A 23,246-nucleotide genomic window follows, 5' to 3' on the forward strand; every position below is an offset into this window, starting at 1 on the left:
ACCAAATGGAATTACTTTGAATTCGTAATGGCCATGGTGTGTGCGAAAAGCTGCCTCGTGCATTCTAATTTGATGGTATCCCTGTAAGAGGTCCAGTTTTGAGAAGCATCGCGCCCCACCTAATTCATCTAAAAGTTCATCAATCATTGGAATTGGGAAACGATCCTTCATTGTGAAGGCATTCAATGCCCGATAATCGACACAGAACCGCCACGAGCCGTCGTTCTTCTTCACCAGCAACACCGGAGAAGAGAATGGACTGGTGCTTGGCTGAATCAAACCTTTCTATAACATCATCTCCACCTGCAATTCGATCTCCTGCTTCTGGTAATGGGGATATCTATAAGGTCTAACATTCACTGGGGTGGCCTGAGGGAGGAGGTGAATATGATGGTCAGTCGTGCGAGGTGGTGGAAGAGATTGAAGGTTCTGAAATAATTGTCTAAATTCGAGTAACAGGGCATGAAGCTCTGGGGGCCAAGTGGGTGAAGAGGATGAAGGAATGTCCTCCGCAATAACTGATATGTGGAAGCAAATGGCACCCTCTGGTTTACGACATAGACGATGGAGTTGCGGTGGAGTGATCAGGCCCATCTGAGTATCCTTATCTCCCCGCAATTCGACCAGAGCACCATTGTAAAAAAATTGCATGGTCAATTCAGCATAATTGGTAAGCATCGGGCCTAAAGATTTAAGCCATTGTACCCCAATAATAACATTTGCGTCGACAATGGGGAGAACATACAAGTCGACGGTGACTGAGATAGTCTGGAGCTCAATGGAAATGGCCTCACACAACCACTGACATTCGAGTTGTTGGCCATTGCCCACCATTACCTTTAGAGGTTGTGTGGCACAACAAGCCAGGCCCAACTGAGAAACAAGATGTTGTTGGATGAAATTGTGGGTGCTCCCACCGTCCACAAGGAGGAGCACAGCTTGCCCGAAGATGATGCCCGTTAAACGAAGTGTTTCCGGGGCTAGATAGCCCGCTAAAGAATTAAGGTTGATTTGGGCCGGGTGTGGGTCGATTTTGGGTGTTGGGTCAAGATACGGGTCAGGGTTATTTATAAAAGAAGAAGCTGGGTCATTGGGTTCGTCATCCGCCGCGATAAGAAGGAATACCCTAGAGGGGCAGCGATGCCCTCTGTGGTATTGTTCGTCGCAGGTGAAACAAAGTCCTCGCTCCCGGCGTGAGGCAATCTCCTCGGGAGAAAGGCGTTTCAGGGTTGGGGCCGCGGGTTTGGGTGGAAGTGGTGTGGGCTGGGTAGGGGGAGGTAGGAGAGGGGGTAACGGTGTCGGGCGAGGAGGTGGGAGTATCGGGGCTGGTGGAGGGCGTGGTCACGGCGGGGGTGGACGGTGGTCAAGGAGTTTTTCTTCTTGCAGGCAGGCAAGACCTGCAGCTTGGGCCAGCGTCAACGGCTGGTGAGCCTGCACCTCCCTGCGGATGTCGGAGGAAAGTCCCGAGACAAAGCAACTCAGAAGGAAGGTAGGAGGAAGCCCAACGACACGATTGGCCAAGTCTTCGAATTCAGAAAGGTATTGTGCCACGCTTCCCTTCTGTGTTAGCTTAAAAAGAGACCCAGTAGGGTCTTCATATTGCGATGGTGCAAATCGGGCCTGCAAGGCTTGTAAAAAGGATGGCCAAGAGGTAAATTGGTCGTTGCTTGTCATCCATTGGAACCAAGCAAGGGCCCTACACTCCATTTAAATGGCCGCAATGGTCAGCCGATCATGCTCCAGGGTGCCGTGATATTCAAAATACTGGTTAATTTTGAAAATCCACCCTAACGGGTCTGAACCATCAAATCTAGGGACCTATAATTTCATTTTATGGGTGGTTGCAGGTGGAACTCGAGGTGGGGTAAAAGGGGGTGTTTGCGGTGATGGTTGGGGTTGAGGCAAAAGAAGAGAGACACGACTGAGAAACTCATCAATCTTTTGAGTCATGGAGAGCTGCTGATTGGTAAGGCGGACCAAGGCATCCTCAAGTCTATCAGGAGGACCATAGGAATTGCTGGAATCAGCCATGGGAGGAGCAACGAGAGCACTAATGATAGCTCTCTGAAAATGATGCTAGCTTAGAGGGCCAGCGCCTCCAGAAAAGAAGAGAGAAAACGAAAGAATAGGGAAAAGCTAAGTATCAATTTAATTCATCTTATTTCTTGCTTGGTTATTACATATGGTATTTATAGAACTTTCCTAGTAACCGAATTGTACAATTTGATTCCTACGAATATTGCGTTAACGGAATTGATTGAGTCTGTCTCCTGATGAAGGACAGCACCCTCCAAGCAAGATCCCCTGCAGCTGGCATTTTGTCTCATCTTCACACGTAATCATGGAGATACACTGGTTTGGTAAGTTTCCTCTTGGGATTTTCTGCTAAATGCACCTCTGTTTTTTACTCTGTGGATGTGGGCTCTGTGTTTGTATCATCTTCTGCTAAATGCACCTCTGATGTGAGCTTCTTGAAGAACCCTGTTTTGCATCAAAGCAAGCTCAGAACTCAATGAAGAAGGATGATACATGTTTCTTCCTTCAAAAACAGAGCCCTAATTACAATGAAAAAGTTGAAGTTGAGTTGCATCCATTAGCCGGAAACCAATTGTCTTCTGGCGTGTCCCATGATGTTCTGAGATTCTTGTCAAACTCAACAAGAGTCTTGGCTTCCACTAAGGGGTTGATTCTTTGTAAGCACGCAACTAGCCACACACCAATTGAACTCTTCATTTGTAACCCATCAACAAAAACTTGGTTACCCATTCCTACCCCACAGGAAGTTCAAAACAGATTTAATGTTGCTGATCCCACAATGGTGTTGCTAGAATCTTCCTATGACGGTTGTGGCGATGATTACATGGTATTTCACCTTGAACTTGAAATCACAACAGATTGGTCCTCAAATTATCCTTGCAAGATTTTGAAGCCTAAGGAAGGTTTGTGGAAAACAATGGAAACAAGTTTCTTTGCAAGTGGCAGGAACATGAAGTTTAACATGCCTGTCTGTTGTAACAGGGCAATCCACTTCATTTCTGACTGTGGTCCTTATCTGACTAAAAGGAGCTCCTTTTTTAACCCCTATCTATGTCATTTCTTACAATCTAGAGAATGGCACCTCAACAATGCTAAGGGTGCCAAAAGATGCTAGAAGGGGCTCCCATGATTCAAGTGGTGACATGAGTATTTTCATTTAGGGAAAGGCTTACATAGCTCAATGCTCCATATGTTTGGTGAGGCTAAGAAAATCTGTCTTCACTGCTCCATATGTTTGGTGAGGCTAAGAAAATCTGTCTTCACTGTTTGGATCTTGACAGATTATGAACCAAGTAGATGGTTGAGAATTCTAAAGGTAAGAACAAAAGGAATGGGCTTGAGCGAGGAAAATCCTAAAATAACCGGATTCGCGGTTATGAATGGTGATCTCCTAGCTTTTGCAATTGAAACTAGGGTCTATAGCTATGGTTTAACTGAAGAAAACTATATGAGGGTTGAGGAAATCTGCCAACACAGATTCCAATCTAATGTCTGCTTTACTTCGTACTTAGATACCCTTCGGTTCTGTGGATTTCATTATACTTGTATGTTGATTTCATTTCTAGCCTGAAGAAAAGTGTTGTATTACTAGAGCTGGCTACAACCTTCAGAGTTTAGATCCATTGAAATGTCATTAAGATTTGTGTTTAGTAATCTGAAATTTTGCAAACTTGGTTAATAAATTTGTTACTACTTATTTACATGTGCTCTTTACCGATATGTTTGCAGTACAATTTGTATTAGTATCACAGGACTGCAAACATTTGTAAGGCCCATCTTCTAAACATTAAAGTGGTATTTTCTCGTATTATTAAAACGAAGAAGTTTTACAGAAAAATCGTCCCACCTTTTTTGCATGCAAATTTCATTAAAAAATTTATGTAAATCAGGTAACATATTGATATTATTATTAAAGTAATTTGTATTGATGATTGTCTTGTTGATCTTAAAAACGCATGTCAATAATCTCTGTATAGTAAAATGCACCAAGAAGCATGCCCATTGATTTTCATCTAAATTGTCTAGTTAACCAGGTTATCAAGGAGCCCTTAATTGCATCATTAATTAGAAAGTAGTCAAATAGAAGTAAAATAGAAAAAGCATATCTCTTATTTTCTCTTATTATTAAAGTGAAAAAATTCATATTGATTAGAAATTAGTGATTTCTACATGCAAATTTTGCTAAAAAAAACTCATGTAACATATTGATATTATTATTAAAACAATTTGTATTGATTACTGCCTTATTAATATTAGAAACACGTGCGCCCAATCAATGACTATATTATCGAGAATCTCTATAGTAAATGACCAAGATGCACTCCCATTGATTTTCTTTTGAAATGTCATGCCCATTAATTTTCATCTAAAATGTGTAGTTAACAAGGTAATCAAGCAGTCCTTAACTGCATCATTAACTAATATCCTTACTTTTCATTATTAATTAGAAATTAATCATTTACTAATAAAACAATAACAAAATAACATTTGTTTCAATCTAACAGTTAACTTTCTTTTGTAAAAAATTGATTTAGTTTAATTTTTTAATCTTGTTATTATTATTGGTAAGATGTATCTAATAACTTTGTTAATATTTTTTTTCTTCAAAACATGACATTTGTGCATGTGACAAAACCTTCCTCAAAGGAAACATTATTAATGTTCTGCAGTTTTGTAAATATAAAAGAAATAAATAAAAGAAAAGGAGGAAAAAAAATAAATGAAAGAAAAGGAGGAATAAAAGTCTGAAATCGAAGAGAAGGAGAGGAAGCATATAAAAAGGAATGGAGAACCTCAATTTGAAATAGAAAATACAACTTATTAAATAGTACCGTCATATCGTGTACAAATAAATTTAAAGGAGGAATTTTTTTTGAATTACATACAAATTATATTAATAATTTTACTAGTTTTTATATCATTGAAAAAAATCTAAAATCAATTCAAATGTTAAAAAAAGAATTTATTTAAAATTTAAAACGAAATTGGTTAAATCTTAATTTAAATATTTATTTCATAACCGTTTTAAAATACTTAAAACTTATCATTTAAATATTTATTTTAAAACTTATTTTCTCTGAAAAATCACTTCTTTGAATAGAGAAAAATCCTTAATTGTATCAAGTATTTCTCAGTAAGAAAATCCAACACTTTTAATTATCTGTTATACACACTCGCTCATATTTTTTGCAATTAATTATTAGAATAGAAAACACTTTGATTTATTTATGATTATTGTTTTTTATACAAATGTTTGTTTATTGATTGACACCTTACTAAATAAACTAGTTTCCTAATACTCGATTTCTTACTATTTTATTATTATTTACTTGATCTATTTACCTATAAGATTTTGCATTCACAACACAGGTTGGTTGAGCCACCAACACCTTTATATTCAAAACAGAATTTATTATAATTTGAAAATGAAATTTATTAAAAATCTTAAATTAACTACTTTATTTCATTGTTTACTTAGTATCAAGACACCAGGTAAAGTTTTTGAAGTGAAAAGAAGTAAGAGAAAAAGTTTTTCAAAAATAAAACAAAGAAAAACTAATAAATTTTTTAAAATTTATGCAGTTGTTTTTCTAGATTGGTGATATATAATGTACTTAAACTATAAAAATTATATAGATGTAAGGTGATATAATTTTATAGCGGTCTCATTTAATAATACTATTCAATATATTATTTGTGATATAATATTATTTATTTTAATACGAATAATACATGCTCATTAAATATAATTCCTATCTAAAAAATTATATATATTAACTTTTTTACATAAAAATAGTTGTTGCAGTGTGTGATCTGAATCCCGATGAACAACTAACGTGCTTGGTTGGGCGTACCTTGCCAAAGAAGCACAAGCTGCAGGTTCTGCGCGTCTAGTGTAAGAAAACGTGGATATAAATACGTTACAAAACGCTAATTTTCAGTGACCAAAGCACATAATAAGGCCATTACCAAACAGGGAAGAACGGGAATCACGCCCCTGAAATGATTATTTCCCCAGTGCCTACAATAATCGCAAATTTACCGAATCCACATTCTAGCTCCCATGATTCTAACCTTCGTAGAGTCATAATCTCACTCCTTCACAAGAACCGCAAGAACCCAAAACACGTTCAATCAATACACTGCCACGCCATAAAAACTAGAACTTCACAAGACCCTTTTGTAGCCTTCGAGCTTCTTCGCGTATATTGCAAGGTGAACTACATTGATCATGCCATCAAGCTCTTCCGCTGCACCCAGAACCCAAATGTGTACCTTTACACTTCTCTCATTGATGGGTTTGTGTCATTTGGCTCTTACACTGATGCCATCAACTTGTTTTGCCAAATGGTTCGGAAGCACGTTTTGGCTGATAACTATGCAGTCACTGCGATGCTGAAAGCATGCGTGCTTCAACGTGCTTTGGGAAGTGGAAAAGAGGTTCATGGGCTTGTTTTGAAATCTGGGTTGGGTTTGGATAGGTCCATTGCGTTGAAGTTGGTTGAGTTGTATGGGAAGTGTGGGGTATTGGAGGATGCGAGGAAGATGTTTGACGGAATGCCTGAACGAGATGTGGTGGCATGTACCGTTATGATTGGTTCGTGTTTTGATTGTGGGATGGTTGAGGAGGCGATTGAAGTGTTCAATGAGATGGGAACTCGGGATACAGTGTGTTGGACAATGGTGATTGATGGGTTGGTGAGGAATGGGGAGTTCAATAGGGGTTTGGAGGTGTTCAGGGAGATGCAAGTGAAGGGTGTGGAGCCTAATGAGGTTACTTTTGTTTGTGTCTTGTCCGCGTGTGCACAGTTGGGAGCTTTGGAGCTCGGTCGATGGATTCATGCATACATGCGCAAGTGTGGTGTTGAGGTTAACCGGTTTGTTGCCGGTGCGTTGATCAATATGTATTCAAGGTGTGGTGACATTGATGAGGCACAAGCATTGTTTGATGGGGTGAGAGTGAAAGATGTGTCTACTTATAATTCCATGATTGGGGGATTGGCTTTGCATGGGAAGAGCATTGAAGCAGTTGAGTTGTTTAGTGAAATGCTTAAGGAGAGGGTTAGGCCAAATGGTATAACATTTGTTGGGGTTTTGAATGCTTGCAGCCATGGAGGGTTGGTGGATCTGGGTGGTGAAATATTTGAATCAATGGAAATGATTCATGGGATTGAACCAGAGATAGAACACTATGGCTGCATGGTTGACATTCTTGGTAGGGTAGGTAGGCTTGAAGAGGCCTTTGACTTCATTGGGAGGATGGGAGTGGAAGCTGATGATAAAATGCTTTGCTCATTATTAAGTGCTTGTAAAATCCATAAGAACATAGGGATGGGAGAAAAGGTTGCAAAACTTTTGAGTGAACATTATAGGATAGATTCTGGTTCCTTCATCATGCTGTCAAATTTCTATGCTTCTTTGGGAAGATGGAGCTATGCTGCAGAAGTTAGAGAAAAGATGGAGAAGGGAGGAATCATAAAGGAACCAGGTTGTAGTTCTATTGAAGTCAACAATGCAATTCATGAGTTTTTTTCAGGAGACCTCAGACACCCTGAGAGGAAAAGAATCTACAAAAAGTTAGAGGAGTTAAACTATTTGACAAAGTTCGAAGGTTATTTACCAGCAACTGAGGTGGCTTTACATGATATTGATGATGAACAAAAGGAATTGGCTTTGGCTGTGCATAGTGAGAGACTTGCAATATGCTACGGACTAGTCTCAACTGAAGCTTACACAACACTTAGAGTTGGGAAAAATTTAAGGATATGCGATGATTGCCACGCAATGATCAAGCTCATAGCAAAGATTACTAGGCGAAAAATTGTGGTTAGAGATCGCAATAGATTCCACCATTTTGAAAATGGAGAATGTTCTTGTAAGGATTACTGGTGAGTAATAAACACTTTTAGTGTATATTTAGACATATAACTCATGAAACTCATAAGTTTGTCACGATAGAGGTTGCAATGTAGCAATCACTTCGAATGAAAGTTGTTTCCAATTGTTATCATGAGAATAAACGCCATGCTATTTAGTACCGAAGAGACAAGCTTGAGTTGCACGACATAAAATGTGCCATATAGTTATTTTTAAAACATTTAATTAAATTTTTCAAAAAATAGACTATTTTTAAATTATTATCTAACATTTTTTTTTCAACCAAGTACTTGAAAAAAAAAATTATGCTTTTACAACTTGTCATTTGCCTCCTTCCGTTAACCTGACAAACATAACAAATAGAGTGTTACGTCATCGCGTCTTATCATCGATATCTCATTACCATGTCATCATTTGCAATGATGTGTTAGTAATTAGGAATGATGACATCTGTCACATTATAGGTAGTAAATTGACACAATTTTTTTTCCATGTAATTATTTGATAAAAAATTAAATTTTAGGTAGTCATATGAAAATAATCTATTTTTCATATATGAAAAAGATCTTTAAGTCAACCTGGAAAAATAATTTTTTAGTTAACAAATGATAAGGAGGAGTTTTATCAAAATAAATAATTTATTTTCGGATAAAATGATAAATTTTATTATTTTATTGAAAATAAAAATAAAAATGGTAATCGCAAATTTAAGTTATGATTAAAAGCAAATCTTATAAGTCAATAAGAAAAAATCGTTTCTCAAACACTTTTATTTGATCAAATAATTTTGTAAACTTGTCAAAAAACTAAAAATTAATTAAAATAACTTGATTTAAGCAGCTTTATCTTATTTATTTATTTTAAAGATAATTACTCTTTCAAAATAAGAAATACATTAAATTAATAAGATATTTTTTTATTGGTAGGAATAAAAAATATTATTTGAAATTTACAATAACTCATCGATTAATTTATCATGTTTAATCAACTGATTTAGATTAATAAACTGATAATAAAGGAGAATTTACAATAACTCATCTATTACACATCAGACTAGTTGTCCCCATGTATCAAAGTTAAAAAGAAATACCAGAGGAAATTATTCATCTACTTCGGCAATCTGATTTTTACTAGATTATGAAGATGGAATACTTAAAAATAAATGCAGCATTAATTAGTGCCTTGACTAAAAGATGGAGGTCAGACACACATATGTTTATTATTACTCTTCAAGATGTCTCTATTTTATTAGGTCTCCGTGTGGATGGGGTTAGACGAGCATCATTTCAAAATGGATTTTGAATTTCTTCTACATCTATTAGTTAAACAAAATAAAATTCAGGTCAATATCACAATCATACTTATTTACCATTAAATACAATTGTCATAAAAGCATAAATGTATTCACCTATTTTTTATTTAATAAATTATACCCTATGTTGGGTGAACAATTCTTACTGGTTGAATCATGTCGGGGACTTCATCGTCTGCATCACATATACCGTCAACACTATCATCTTTGTCTAAAGACTCTTCAACGTATGAGTTAGACACAAGATAATCATCATCTTCATCACCATGTAAATTGCTTACATTTCTTGGCAGTTCCGCCTCATTATTAGATAAATTATTTCCACATGATGTAACAGAATTTGCAAAATGAAACATAGAACAACCAGCTACATCCTTTTCTATGTACAATTCCAGAACTGACATTTGTTCTTGTCGTTGAAAACTTTCAATTATAGTTTCAACATCTTTGTCGTCACAAATTTGTAAAGCAACATATTTTCCTGAAACTAAAAATCTACAACTGATAGTAGACATAATTTCATTATTTTCTAACTTTACCTTATCTCCATTTTTTTTTCAAAGCAAAGAAACTAATTCTATGTTTAATCTGAATCATTTTTTTACTTCCTTCAAAGTTTACACCATGAGTCCCTTCATATACCCTTCCATTGAAATACAAGATTGTTATAACCGAATTCATCATATACCTACAAAAACAATATTATAAATAATTAATCATAACAATAATAAATTCAAAATAAAAAAATCTAATAACAAAAAGCCTTTTACTGAAATTTCACATTAAAACTTTATTCTAAAAAAAATTAATTACTTCAAATAAATATGATGATAGAAACTTAAATAACTTGAATGATTTCAAGGTAGTAATTTTAAAGGCAAAATAAACCATCAACAAAGTTACTATTATAAATAATTAATCTTAACAATAATAACTTCAAAATAAAAAAAAATATTTTAAAAAATACTACACTGAAACTTCAACTTAAATTTTTATTCTAACAAAAAATTAATTACTTCAAATAAATATGATGCCACAAAATTAAAAAAACAAAAATGCTTTGAAAGTATAAATTTTAAAGGCAGAACAAAACATCACATAAGACTTTCAAAGTAGACATTTTAATTACATTACAAAGCATTAAAGAAGTTATTATTATAAATGATTAAAATTAACAATAATAACTTCAAAATAAACAAATCTAATTACAAAAATAACTAGAAACTTCGGATTCAAACTTTATTCCAGACTCAAAATAATTACTTCAAATAAATATTTGATTGAGAAACTTTAAACACACTTAAAGCTCGAAAATTTTAAAGCCATATGAAGAAAACATTAACACCAAACTAATCTAATTAAAAAAAATACTACAAACTTCAGATTCAAACTTTATTCCGGACTCAAAATAATTACTTCAAATAATTTGAAAGTTGAAGGCTAAGAAAATTTTGAAGGTTCAGCAATTTTCAAAGGCACACGAAAGCATAACACGAAGGTGCCATTTAAAGGAACCTATTTCGCCAATGGCTTTTGCGAAATGTACACAACCTATTTCGCCAACTTGAGTTGCGAAACCAACATCTTGTCTCGCCAGTCAAAGTGGCAAAAACCACTGCTGCCCTAGCCTGTGACCCTGCTGCCCTTGCCTGACGCGCCCTTTGCACCATAAATCGCCAGTCAAAGTGGCGAAAACCACTGCATGGCTATGTCACCAACTGAAGTGGCGAAACCATTGGCTATTTCGCTAGTGATAGTGGCAAAAAACGACGTGTTGCTCTTATTGTCAGTGGCAGTGGCGATTTGCTCGTGGTTTACGTAAAAAAGAGACCCCCTTGATAAATACTTCTAAAACAAACCTAGTTTGGGAAATAGTTTGTAAAACTATCCCATGTAGGTCAATTTGCCTAAGTTCTTCTCTCTTCCCATTCCCAACTTTCCTCCTTCTCTTCCAAACCCCACGTCCCCTCTTTGCTTTCACTCTCAGCCTCCATCCATTGACAATGTTGTTGATGATGCTGTTTCCCAGTTCGATGACATGCTCCTTCTGCGTCATACCCCACCCATCATTGAATTTGGCAAGATTTTAGGATCCCTTGTAAAGATGAAGCATTATCCTACTGCCATTTCCCTTCCTACACAAATGGAAGCCAAAGGAATTGTGCCAAATCTTGTTAAGCAATACATTAAATTAAAATAAATTTGTAAAATTGTCAAAAAACTAAAAATTAATTAAAATAACTTGATTTAAGCAACTTTATCTTATTTATCTATTTTAAGATCAAAATAAGAAATACATTAAATTAATAAGATATTTTTTTATTGGTAGGAATAAAAAATACTATTTGAAATTTGCAATAACTCACCTATCAATAGTGGACTTCTAGGTAAGAAAACTTATTTAAGTTTTTTTTTTAAAAAAATTGGGAATAAAAGTTTTTTTTAATCTATGAAAATAAAAAATAATGTTAGAAATTTTACAATAATTCATGCATCCTACTCAATTAATTAACCTAAATTTCATTAATCATTGAAACAAAGACTATGATCTAGGCTAATGGAAACAAGGAAAATGCTATGAAAACCATACGAAAAGAAAATGGATGAAAAAAAGAATTTACCATAAATTGATCTCCTGTTGTGGGCTATGACTAGACTGAAGAGTTTTAGAACCATGCTTGTAGTCTATAGAGATCAATTTGTTTCAATCTTTTTTTCTTCTTCAAATCTTCAAAAAATATTTCAATTTTAATTTTTTTTCGTGTATTTGTTTAAACGTTTGAAAATTTTAAAATTTAAATTTTTATTATTTTGAGTAGTTTCTAAAGATTATAGTTATAGCATAGCTATTTTTTTTAATAATAACTAATTAAAAAATTCATCATACCAACTCTTTTTATCGAATTGATCTATTCTCGTTACGGTGACAAATGGACAATCACATAACAACATAACTGTGAATAAAAGGTGATGCATCAATTAACATCAAATGTAATACCAAGGAAAAAAAATCAAACACAAATAGCACAAAAGAAAGAGAAAATGATAGAAATTGAAAACAAAGAAGAGACAAGAAGATCTTGGAAAACCCATTTCAATGGTGGTGCCACCGTGCCAGACCCAATTAATGTGCTGGCAAAACTTGATGGGCTGTAACTATCACGCCAAATTTAGGATATAAACATAATCAAAGCTGAATATCTCAATTTTATTGTTAGCGCATTGTCCTCTATCAGTTCATGCCTCAAATCGGAGCAAACTGAGCTTTGATAACCAACCAAACAAACACAATCCATTCAACACAACAATGTCATTCTCATTCTCATTGTTAAGAAGGTTAAGCTCTTCTCCCTCTCTTTCCATTCCCAACTTTCCTCCTTTTCTTCCAAACCCCACTTTCACTCTTTGCTTTCACTCTCAGCCCCCATCCACTGAAAATGTCGTTGATGATGCTGTTTCCCAGTTCAATCGCATGCTCCTTGTTCATCATACCCCGCCCATTATTGAATTTGGCAAGATTTTAGGATCCCTGTAAAGATGAAGCATTATCCTATTGCCATTTCCCTTTCTAAACAAATGGAAGCCAAAGGAATTGAGCCAAATCTTGTTACTCTGAGCATCCTCATCAATTGTTTCTGTCACATGGGACAAATGGCCTTGTCTTTTTCTGTATTGGGCAAAATTCTAAAATTAGGTTATCAGCCGAGTACCATAACCTTGACCACACTCATGAAAGGTCTGTGTCTCAAGGGTGAGGTCAAGAAATCACTGCACTTTCATTACAAGGTCGTAGCACAAGGTTTTCAGATGAACCAGGTTAGTTACGCGACCCTACTCAATGGACTATGTAAAATAGGAGAAACGAGATGTGCCATCAAGTTGCTGAGAATGATTGAAGACAGATCAACTAGGCCTGATGTGGTAATGTACAACACCATCATTGATGGCTTATGCAAAGATAAACTTGTAAACGAGGCTTATGATTTATAGTCTGAAATGAATGCTAGAGGAATTTTTTCTGATGTCATCACTTACAATACTCTAATGTGTGGCTTTTGCCTTGTGGGTCAGTTAATGGGAGCATTGAGTTTATTAAATGAAATGACATTGAAGAACATCAACCCGGATGTTTATACCTATAGTATATTGATTGATGCATTATGTAAAGTAGGAAAGGTGAAAGAAGCAAAAAATTTATTAGCTGTGATGACGAAAGAAGGAGTAAAACCTGATGTTGTTGCATATAATACTTTAATGGATGGGTATTGTTTAGTTGGTGGAGTGCAAGATGCAAAACAAATATTACACGCTATGATTCAAACGGGAGTAAATCCTGATGTTTGCAGCTACACTATAATTATTAATGGATTATGTAAGAGTAAAAGGGTGGATGAGGCCATGAATCTCCTAAGAGGAATGTTGCATAAAAATATGGTTCCTGATAGAGTCACGTACAGTTCTCTTATCGATGGTTTGTGTAAATCAGGGAGAATTACTTCTGCTTTGGGTCTTATGAAGGAGATGCACCACAGAGGTCAACAAGCTGATGTAGTCACCTACACTTCCTTATTAGATGGTTTATGCAAAAACGAAAACTTTGACAAGGCAACTGCACTATTCATGAAAATGAAGGAATGGGGAATTCAGCCAAATAAGTACACATACACGGCACTTATTGATGGATTATGTAAAAGTGGAAGACTTAAGAATGCACAAGAACTTTTTCAACATCTCTTGGTTAAAGGCTATTGTATAAATGTGTGGACATATACTGTCATGATCAGTGGGCTTTGTAAAGAGGGCATGTTTGATGAAGCTTTGGCCATGAAGTCAAAAATGGAAGACAATGGTTGCATCCCTAATGCTGTAACTTTTGAAATCATTATTCGTTCTCTTTTTGAGAAGGATGAGAATGATAAGGCCGAGAAACTTCTCCATGAAATGATTGCTAAAGGCCTAGTACGTTTTAGGAATTTTCATGGTAGGTGATCTCCAGTTACAAATAAAGTTTTTGTGAATTTTCATGGTGAGTGACCAATACTATGGACATTTCATTTGATTAACAATCATATGCTGGTTAATTTATGTTGGTATTGTAACAATAACTTTCATTGATTTTATTTATTTATTTATTGTTTTAGTGTTGTCATAACTCATACCTACATTTTTTCTTCCCAGTGTACTGCCTACCTGTCTCGTCTACTTTTAAGGTTTTGTTTAGTCACTGTTAATTCTTAGTATTTCAGATAACAAACCAGCTGAAACAGACATATTATTAGAAATGCCTTAACTTTTATAGTTGACTCTATTTACTCCTGATTATAGAAAGTATAACTGAATTCTGTTTTTATCTGTTTATTTCCCTGGTCTTTTTGTAGAAAAGGAAGATTTAAAACCTACAGCATATTTGTTTGCATCATCTGAGTAGTCTTAGATTTTAAAGTTGCTGATGTTTTCCTCCAGGTCATTGCTGATAAATTAATGGAAGCTTCTTGAAAGGACAGAACTTATTTTGGTTGTACTCATTCTGGATTGTGCGTTCCGGTGAGTAATTTGTTGCGGCTGGTCTCCTGTACTTTTTATGGTCTTACAAGGCCTTGCTGCTTCAATGTTGTGAGTGACAATTTTGCCATGTGTCACCCATTCCAACTGTCCTTTACTTGAGAATATAATTGAAATGTATGATTTTGAATCGATTCACCCAATTAACTGTGAAATCTAATATAACTTCGTTGCGCTTTGATTTCTATTTTCAATTGACTGCAGTTGAACAAATCTATACTCACATCACAGGTGATTAGCATATTTAATTTCGATTTTGAAACGTTATTTCTTTTGATCATTTTACTATGGACCCTCGATGAAATATTTGGGGAATTGAAATTTGAAACTTGAAAGTTGGTGTCGACATCCAATGCTTATATATCCCCATAGTGCCAAGTGGAATTTTACTGTTTAAGTCGCAGCTTAGTATTGTTCACTTTGAAACATTTGATACAGAGCTTGTTGCTATGCATTAAGTTAGCAGAGTATAATTTGACAATAATATATTACATATAATTATTATTTCTTTCTTTAAATTTTTATCATTTTGTTGTAAACACATTTTTAAAATTACATTCCAAAATCTAAGAAAATAGCCTTTTCTGTCTGATATTTTGTTCACAAAACATTATCCTTATGTTATGTTGTGCTCTAAAATGTACCCTACATAAGCTGAAAAAAAATACTGAATTAAGAGTACCTGCTAAATTTTAAACATTTCAGATTGTTATTTCCCCATTACTTTCTCATTTCTATGGAGTACGATATGATAAAGTTTTGACTTTTAGGTTTATTATAGTAGCAGAGCTACCTCAGGCACTGGAGGAGTGATTGCACTAGTAGAAATAGGAAGTACAATACTGCGAAGTTTGAGCATAACAAATGAACTGTGAAAGGCTATTAACTTGTTTCAAGATATGATCACATCAGGACAATTGATCAGGTGACTCAATGTCTTCTATTTGGTGTTATATCCTCTTAGAAATGCCACATGCACCTTTGTTAGTGTTTTAAATTAATTCTTGAAAAAAGTGTCTTTAAAACAAAGAAATGGAGCAAAACCAGCTACGATTATGCAGAGAGAAACAAGATAGCCTACACTAAATTAGAAAGTATTGCAATAACGTAAGAGCAGTGGTTGCTCAAGCCAAGGATAATTCCTATGGCCCCATATATATCTTCCTTGGAGACTTAAAAGTTACAGTTGCTCTTGTTATTAATTTCTTGAAAAGAAAATCTGACATGAAACTCATGAATATAGTTGTATATGAGCAATGTGATTGTCCTTCTTCACCTTACATTACTGAGTATATAAAGATTATAGATTTTCTCATCAACACAGGGAAAGATGTGAATATATTAGTTGAGAAGAAAATTATTGTTAATTTGTTGGGTGATGATGATGCATTGGCTACAATGGTTAATAATCTCTGCTCAAATATTACCATGATACACATTAACTCTGAATATCGCTCATTATGTTATCAATTGAATGGTTTCTTTGGAAACCCTCTGGACAAAATATAAGGCAATCTTTATGTATAACTACTTCAATACCCCTTGGAAGATAGCATCTACCATTGCTGCAATTGTGTTACTTTTGCTAACCTTCATTCAGACGGTGAGTTCAATTTCATCACTATTCAAAGGTTGAAAGATTTATATGTGTAATATCAATATCAATTGTTAACTGTTATTTTGTTAGAACAATTGTAATGCTTTCAACTCTCATTATTTAGTGCCGGCTCTCTATTGATGATTGGTGTGAGTACACATAATGACGATAGTGACATTAGTAGTATTGTCAATGTAGTGACTAGAGAGTGAGTTGTGTATTGACAACAATATTATTTTGTAGGCAAAAACATACTTTTGGTCCTTTTATTTTTTTTAAGTGGTATTTGTTTTGTTTCTTGATCTTCTAAAAGATTTATTTTTGATACTTTAATTTGAGTTAATGTTATCTTCTGTCAGATTAAAATTAATTTCGTTAGTGTTTCATGTTTAAAAATTAATTATTTTTAACCGATATTATTTGCAAACCCCCTAGGATGATGGATAGAAAGAACAACCAGACGAATGTGGGTAAAGTTCACCAATCATCTATACAAGTTTTGTACCACTCTAATACTTAAAAATCCCATAACCCTTACATGCAAAGTTATGAAACCCGGCTTGGTCATTAACCTAGTCGAGGTAGTGGATCAGTGGTCTAACTGGTAGGTCAATAGTGGGCTCGGTTTGATTCGGTATATATTAAAAAATTCAAAATTATATATGTATCTATTATATATAAGTATACAACTAAAATTATTTGATTAAGAAAAGTTCATTTATACTCCAAAATTCAAAATAACAATTGAAGTATTAAAGTTGATAACACAAGTACACAAATAATAATTCAATAACATAATTACACAAGTGCTGGGTTATTTTTGGAGTGTTTTGGAGTATTTTTTTTTGTTCTTTTTTTATGCGAAATGAGTTTTAAAAATTGATCGAGTTGCCAGGTTTACCCCAAACCATTCGGGTCCAATCAGGTCTAGTCGGATTATCCGGGTCAGATGCATGGTTAATCCAATAATCAAACTGGCCTGGTTTGTCATTAGGTCCTAGTTATACCGGTCCGACCCGACGGGGTCGGATCGAGTTTTTAAACTATGATTACATGTTCATGATTATCTAAGTAGAGTTACTCTTAAGCCACCTTTCTCACTTAAAACTCTCGGATTGTTATTGACATACCTTTGCATGACCACAAAATATTGCAGAACCAAGTTTGCATGTATAAACCAACTTGGGGTTCAAAATTATCTAGGTTCAAAGCCTTAACCTCACAAGACTGAACTCCTCTTACAATCCTACCAAATGTAAGTGACATGTGACCTGCAATCATGCCAAAACAAATCATCCAATGGCTGCAGAGCCTTCAATATCCAGAGTGAGTTCATCCATCGTCTTATCGCTACTTTGAGAGTTTCTTAGATAGTAAGCCTAGAACTCGAAGATCATTCACATAATCTTGTAGTTGTAGAGCGGCTATAGGACTAGCAAGTTCAAGTTTCACATCGCATAACATGTAGAAAATAAACAAACTGCATGGACTAGCAAATTATACTCACCAGATTACAAAGACTTTAGAAGAGAGCTTTCTTCAGATTTAGTTCTTTGTAGTGTCACTCCTTTTTTCCCTTCCTTGATAAAACGAGCTATTCTTTTCTACAGCAAGTCGCTTCAACGTGGTTTGTCTCTCGTAGTCAGATTTTTCTCCAGAATGGAGAGAAAGACATGTTTATATACATAGTATTCATTATTTTTATGAAGTGACCCTCACTAACGGTTAATTTTATTACAAAGTCTTCCTCCACTATTCTTATATATATAACATATAATTCCCATGGACATTTCAGGATTCATCCAAGAATTTGGTCTTACCTCTGTTATTTTGGTAGAAGCAGGGGAATTGTCTTGCTTTATGTAATTAAATATAAAATTTGAAATTAATGGAAACTATAAGGGTGATATTTCTTTTGGGATGTTACATAACAGAGGTAGATATGATGTTACATAACATCATCTATGAGTTTGGTCTAACCTCTGTTATTTTGTGATGTCTTGCCTTAAGTTATGCCATCGTTTGTATTATCTTTAAAAGATGAATTAAATTACGGTATACTTATGGTTAGCTCAAAAGTAGTATGAATCATATGATGCTTGATATAATCTTTAAAACAAAAAAAATTAGCACTTGCGTCCATCAATGAAAATAAGATTTTTCTTTATTCTCTTTTGTGATATTAATAAAGGAGGAATCAAGTTACACTTTGCATGTTTGGAAGGGCGTCAATTGACCTTGTCCAACCCAAAAATCATGTCAAATATACTAAAATAACACATAAGCTACAATAATAAGCATATAAAAGATTTGAATCGGTATGATGTGATGCCAAAGCAAACATAAGCTACGTGAGTTAGACTTACACCTATACTGTCTTTGTCCATATTAGTTTCATATAAATATCATTTTCATTGATTCAAACCATTCAATTATAACTATACTATCTAGATTATTTGTGTTGATTCTTATAAAGATTGAAGCACAACAAATAATATTAATTGGTTCTTATTTTTGTATAGTTTTAAAATATATATCATGTTAATTTTAAGATACATGATATATCAAATAATTTAATTAATTTATAATTTTTAAGATTGATCTATATTATAGAAACTTTTAATCCAACTAGGAGTTTTGAGATAAAATGATCTAATAAAAATTTATTAAACAGTCTAAGAGTAGGTGTTCCTATCAAAACTTGTTTTCTCTTATCAATAATATAGATTATTGCCACACATCTTTCAATTATAGAACAAGAAATGATGTCAACATATTCAACTTCAGCTTTGCTATTAATATATTTCTATTAGAATTTGTGTAATTTGCATATGAATAAAAAGGAAAAACAACTATCAAATTTGATTTTAACAAACATTAATCAATCACGGCGAGTTGGCAACTCTAATAATATATAATATAATGTTTTACTGCCTTATGCTCTTATCATTTGCCAAGTGTTTGAAAATTGTTTTGGCATCAAATTTTATTGATTGAATATCAAATGTGTTTCAGAATAAAAGAGCAAAGAACATAGTAGTTGTTTCGTATATACTTATGTCCATTCCCTATTGTGAGAATAACTTTTCGAAAAATCATTCTCTTTCTCTCTATCTTTTTGTCCCTTCAACGAAGAAAAGTCCTTCTCTTGTTAAGCCCTTTATGTTCACACTGAATTTACAAAAGCAAAATTTCGTTTTTAGTTACAGGCAATTTTGTTTTCTGCACCCTGTATACTAATATAACTGGTGGCAGCATCCTAGCTACAAGCTACTCCTGAACTAGCATCGATACCAAATTACACGACAAAGTTGTGCTTCTTTCGTTCTCGCTTTTCTTCACAAAAAGGTAATATAGTCCCTTTTAACATGCAATAGTTTCTTGAATCATTTGAATGTTGAACATGCCCAGAGATGAAAGCAAGATAGTTCTTTCTTGAACCAATATATTTCTCAACTTTTCTTCTTTTGCTACAACCTTCACCCCCCCCCTGCGAAACACTTTCTCATCTCATCCTAGTTAATAGGAAATAATTATGTAGCCACGATGTTTTTCAAAGTTTATTGATGTGCCTCTTTGTTGTCATCTCCTCTTTGCTATTTGGAATGTCCTTTTTAAGAAGTTACTTGCAGTTCGATCATTTCTATAGCACAGTACCCTCAATATTGTGTTGGGGTCTGCTCTATTCCACTTTCCTGTAGTGTTGGTGGCATTGGCAACTTCTGACCATTACCAATGACTCCTATTCCACTTGTCTCATTTGATAAGGTACTTAAGTTTTCCATCAATTGTTCAGTACTCATTCCCATTAGTGCCATCACTCCCTCCACTATCTCAGCCGCTTTCTCCACCTCATTTTCTGCTATCAATTCTTCTCCAAAACTGCAGAATAGCTGCTTCAAACTGTCAAAATCCTCTCGTATACTTTCGTGATCTGATTCATTGAACACCCTGGTGGTTCCACCTGCAAGCAAAACTGTGAGGAATGCATCGAAGGAGGCCTTCATAACTTCCTTCGCAGCCGGTGCTTGAGCTCTTTCTGTCAGAATTGATGTCATTAATTTGATGTTATGCTTGAGAATTGTCAATAATTGGCTAATCCTAGCATTGGCTACATCGCCAACATAGAGGCTGTCATAGTATCGTAGATTAATTTTAAAAAATTATCACGCAATTTTAACAAACGGTTAATATTGTTAAATTATATAGATTATAATTATATTCTACTAGATAGGATAAAATTAAGATTCATCATATATATTTTTATCTTATCTTATTATCATCCAAATATTTATTTTATTTTATTTTGCAATTTAATCTTGACAGTTAGTAAACAGGTAAAAAAGCTAGCTAGGTCTCTCTAATATTACTGAACAAAAGTGTATCTTTCCAAGACACCAAATAAGTCTTGTGCAGTCCTCTTTGCCTTTGGGTATATTTCTTTGCCCCCAAGCCATTGTCAAATTTCGTTAATTGTATGGCCATTTATTTGTCTAGGGATTTCTAAAGCCGTAATCTTATTAAAAAAAGTGTTTAATTTGGAAAAATTTCGGATTGCATTAGATATTTTGTTTTTCTGTAATTTAATGTTATTTTATTTTTGGTTTTTAAATTTATTTTTTTAATTTTAGTTTTCATACGTTAACATATTTTAATTTTGATCCATACAAGATGTTTTATTTATTAGTCCTATAAATTTAGGTTTTTTCCGTTTTGATCCTTATAATATTCTAATTTTTCATCCATAACCCTCGTGCATGTGCACGATTTTAATTTATTATATACATTTATTGAATATTATATATTATAATTTAAAAATTTTAAATTTATCACAAATGTGTATATAAAATATATTTAAATATTTATTAACACATATACTGATATACATTTATAAAATTTAAACTAAATAAAATATATTTAAAATACAAAAAATATAAAAAAAAAGCCTCTTATAAATTAAAAAATTTAAATTTAAACTAATTAAGCTAACTCTCCTCTATAAAAAACCGTGACCACTTGCTCCTAATTTCATTAATACTCTTCAAAGCCTTGTTTCCCAAGTCTCTTAACTTACATTCTGAAGCAGTCGTCATGGCTGCATTCTCCTGGGACGAGTTATTTGAGATTTTTTCTTGTTTACCTCTGCCAAAGCAATTCATAGGTTCAAATGCACAAGCAAAACACTGGACAAGCTTCTTGAAGAATCCTGTTTTGCATCAAAGCAATCTCAGAACTCAATGAAGAAGGATGATACATGTTTCTTCCTTCAACAAGAGACCCCTCATTACAATGAAAAAGTTGAAGTTGAGTTGCATCCATTACCCGGAAACCAATTATCTTCTGCCGTGTCCGATTATGTTCTGAGATTCTTGTCAAACTCAACAAGAGTCTTGGCTTCCACTAAAGGGTTGATTCTTTGTAATCACGCCACGAGCCACACACCAATTGAACTCTTCATTTGTAACCCATAAACAAAAACTTGGTTACCCATTCCCACCCCAAAGGAAGTTCAAAAAAGATATGATGCTGCTGATCCCACAATGGTGTTGCTAGAATCTTCCTACGACGGCTGTGATGATGATTACATGGTATTTCACCTTGAACTTGAAAGCACAACAGATTGGTCCTCAAATTATGCCTGCAAGATTTCCAAGCCTAAGGAAGGTTCGTGGAAAACAATGGAAACAAGTTTTTTTGTAGGTGGCAGGAACATGAAGTTTAACATGCCTGTCTGTTGTAACAGGACAATCCACTTCATTTCTGATTGTGGTCCTTATCTGACTAAAATGAGCTCCTTTTTTAACCCCTATATCTTGTCTTACAATCTAGAGAGTGGCACCTCAACAATGTTAAGGGTGCCAAAAGATGCTAGAAGGGGTTCCCATGATTCAAGTTGTGACATGAGTATTGTTGTAAAAATAATTTATGGCAAACTGAATAAATTACTGACTGAGTCGCGGACAATGTCGTTTTTTTAAGACGTTTCGTGGCACTGTCTAAAAATTGTGCAATTATCAATCACGAAATCCTCAAAATAAAACAGCCTAGATCACAAGTATTTTCATTTGGGAAAAAGCTTACACAGCTCAATGCTCCATGTTTGGTGAGGCTAAGAAAATATGTCTTCACTGTTTGGATCTTGAAAGATTATGAACCAAGCGGATGGTTGAGAATTCTCAAGGTAAGAACAAAAGGAATGGGCTTGAGGGAGAAAAATCCTAAAATAACCGGATTCACGGTTATGAATGGTGATCTCCTAGTTTTTGCAACTGAAACAAGGGTCTATAGCTATGATTTAACTGAGGAAAACTATATGAGGGTTGAGGAAATCTGCCAACACAGATTCGAATCCAATGTTTGTTTTACTTCGTACTTAGATACCCTTCGGTTCTGTGGGCGTGGTGCTGAAAGTGTGCCTTTTTAAGGTTGTTGTCATATTCAAAGAAAATGCTTAATTCTATGTAGTTGAGATTCATTGGTATCTCCCTGTCTTCATATAAGATGTTTTCATTTTAATTTGATGTAGTTCAGTAGTTGTCCCTTTCTATATGTAGTTGTCCATCAAAGAAAAATACTATGCAATTTCACATTCAAGTTTTTGTTTTCTGCATTGGTAGCTTCATGTAATAGAATAGTATATGCAGTAAAATAATTGAGCTTTGATTTCATTTTTCCAGACCTGTTTTGTTTCTGTATATTAATACTGTTATTTGCCAGGTAATTTCTGACTTCCCTGTCTCCTAATGAAACTCAAAATAATCTTCATTATACTTGTATGTTGATTTCATTTCTAGACTGAAGAAAAGTGTTGTATTACTAGAGTTGGCTACAACCTTCAAAGTTTAGATCCATTGCATATGA

At 34.3% G+C, this 23,246-nt stretch overlaps 2 protein-coding genes and 1 pseudogene across 2 annotated transcripts; all 3 read left to right on the top strand.

The window, feature by feature from the left end:
- Window positions 1-885: 885 nt before the first annotated feature.
- On the top strand, window positions 886-1,429 carry LOC114378727 (zinc finger protein ZIC 2-like). The gene is made up of 2 exons (XM_028337360.1): window positions 886-958; window positions 1,062-1,429. The coding sequence occupies exons 1-2, from the start codon at window positions 886-888 to the stop codon at window positions 1,427-1,429; spliced, it is 441 nt and encodes a 146-aa protein (XP_028193161.1).
- Window positions 1,430-5,841: 4,412 nt separating this feature from the next.
- Window positions 5,842-8,091, top strand: LOC114378527 (putative pentatricopeptide repeat-containing protein At5g59200, chloroplastic). The gene has a single exon (XM_028337132.1). It carries the CDS (start codon window positions 6,040-6,042, stop codon window positions 7,927-7,929), a length of 1,890 nt encoding a protein of 629 aa, XP_028192933.1. The 5' UTR covers window positions 5,842-6,039; the 3' UTR covers window positions 7,930-8,091.
- A 4,219-nt stretch (window positions 8,092-12,310) lies between these two features.
- Window positions 12,311-15,011, top strand: LOC114379202 (annotated as a pseudogene).
- Window positions 15,012-23,246: the final 8,235 nt, after the last annotated feature.

Source organism: Glycine soja, chromosome 12 (genome assembly GCF_004193775.1).
Source record: "Glycine soja cultivar W05 chromosome 12, ASM419377v2, whole genome shotgun sequence".
Classification (NCBI taxonomy): Eukaryota; Viridiplantae; Streptophyta; class Magnoliopsida; order Fabales; family Fabaceae; genus Glycine; species Glycine soja.

Excerpts from the sequence above, each read along its gene's own strand:
- LOC114378727 (XM_028337360.1), top strand. The coding sequence starts at position 886 with ATGTTGTTGGATGAAATTGTGGGTGCTCCCACCGTCCACAAGGAGGAG. Across the intron at positions 959-1,061 it reads CTTGCCCGAAGATGATGCCC|GGTTATTTATAAAAGAAGAA; the intron begins GTTAAACGAAGT and ends GATACGGGTCAG.
- LOC114378527 (XM_028337132.1), top strand. The coding sequence starts at position 6,040 with ATGATTATTTCCCCAGTGCCTACAATAATCGCAAATTTACCGAATCCA.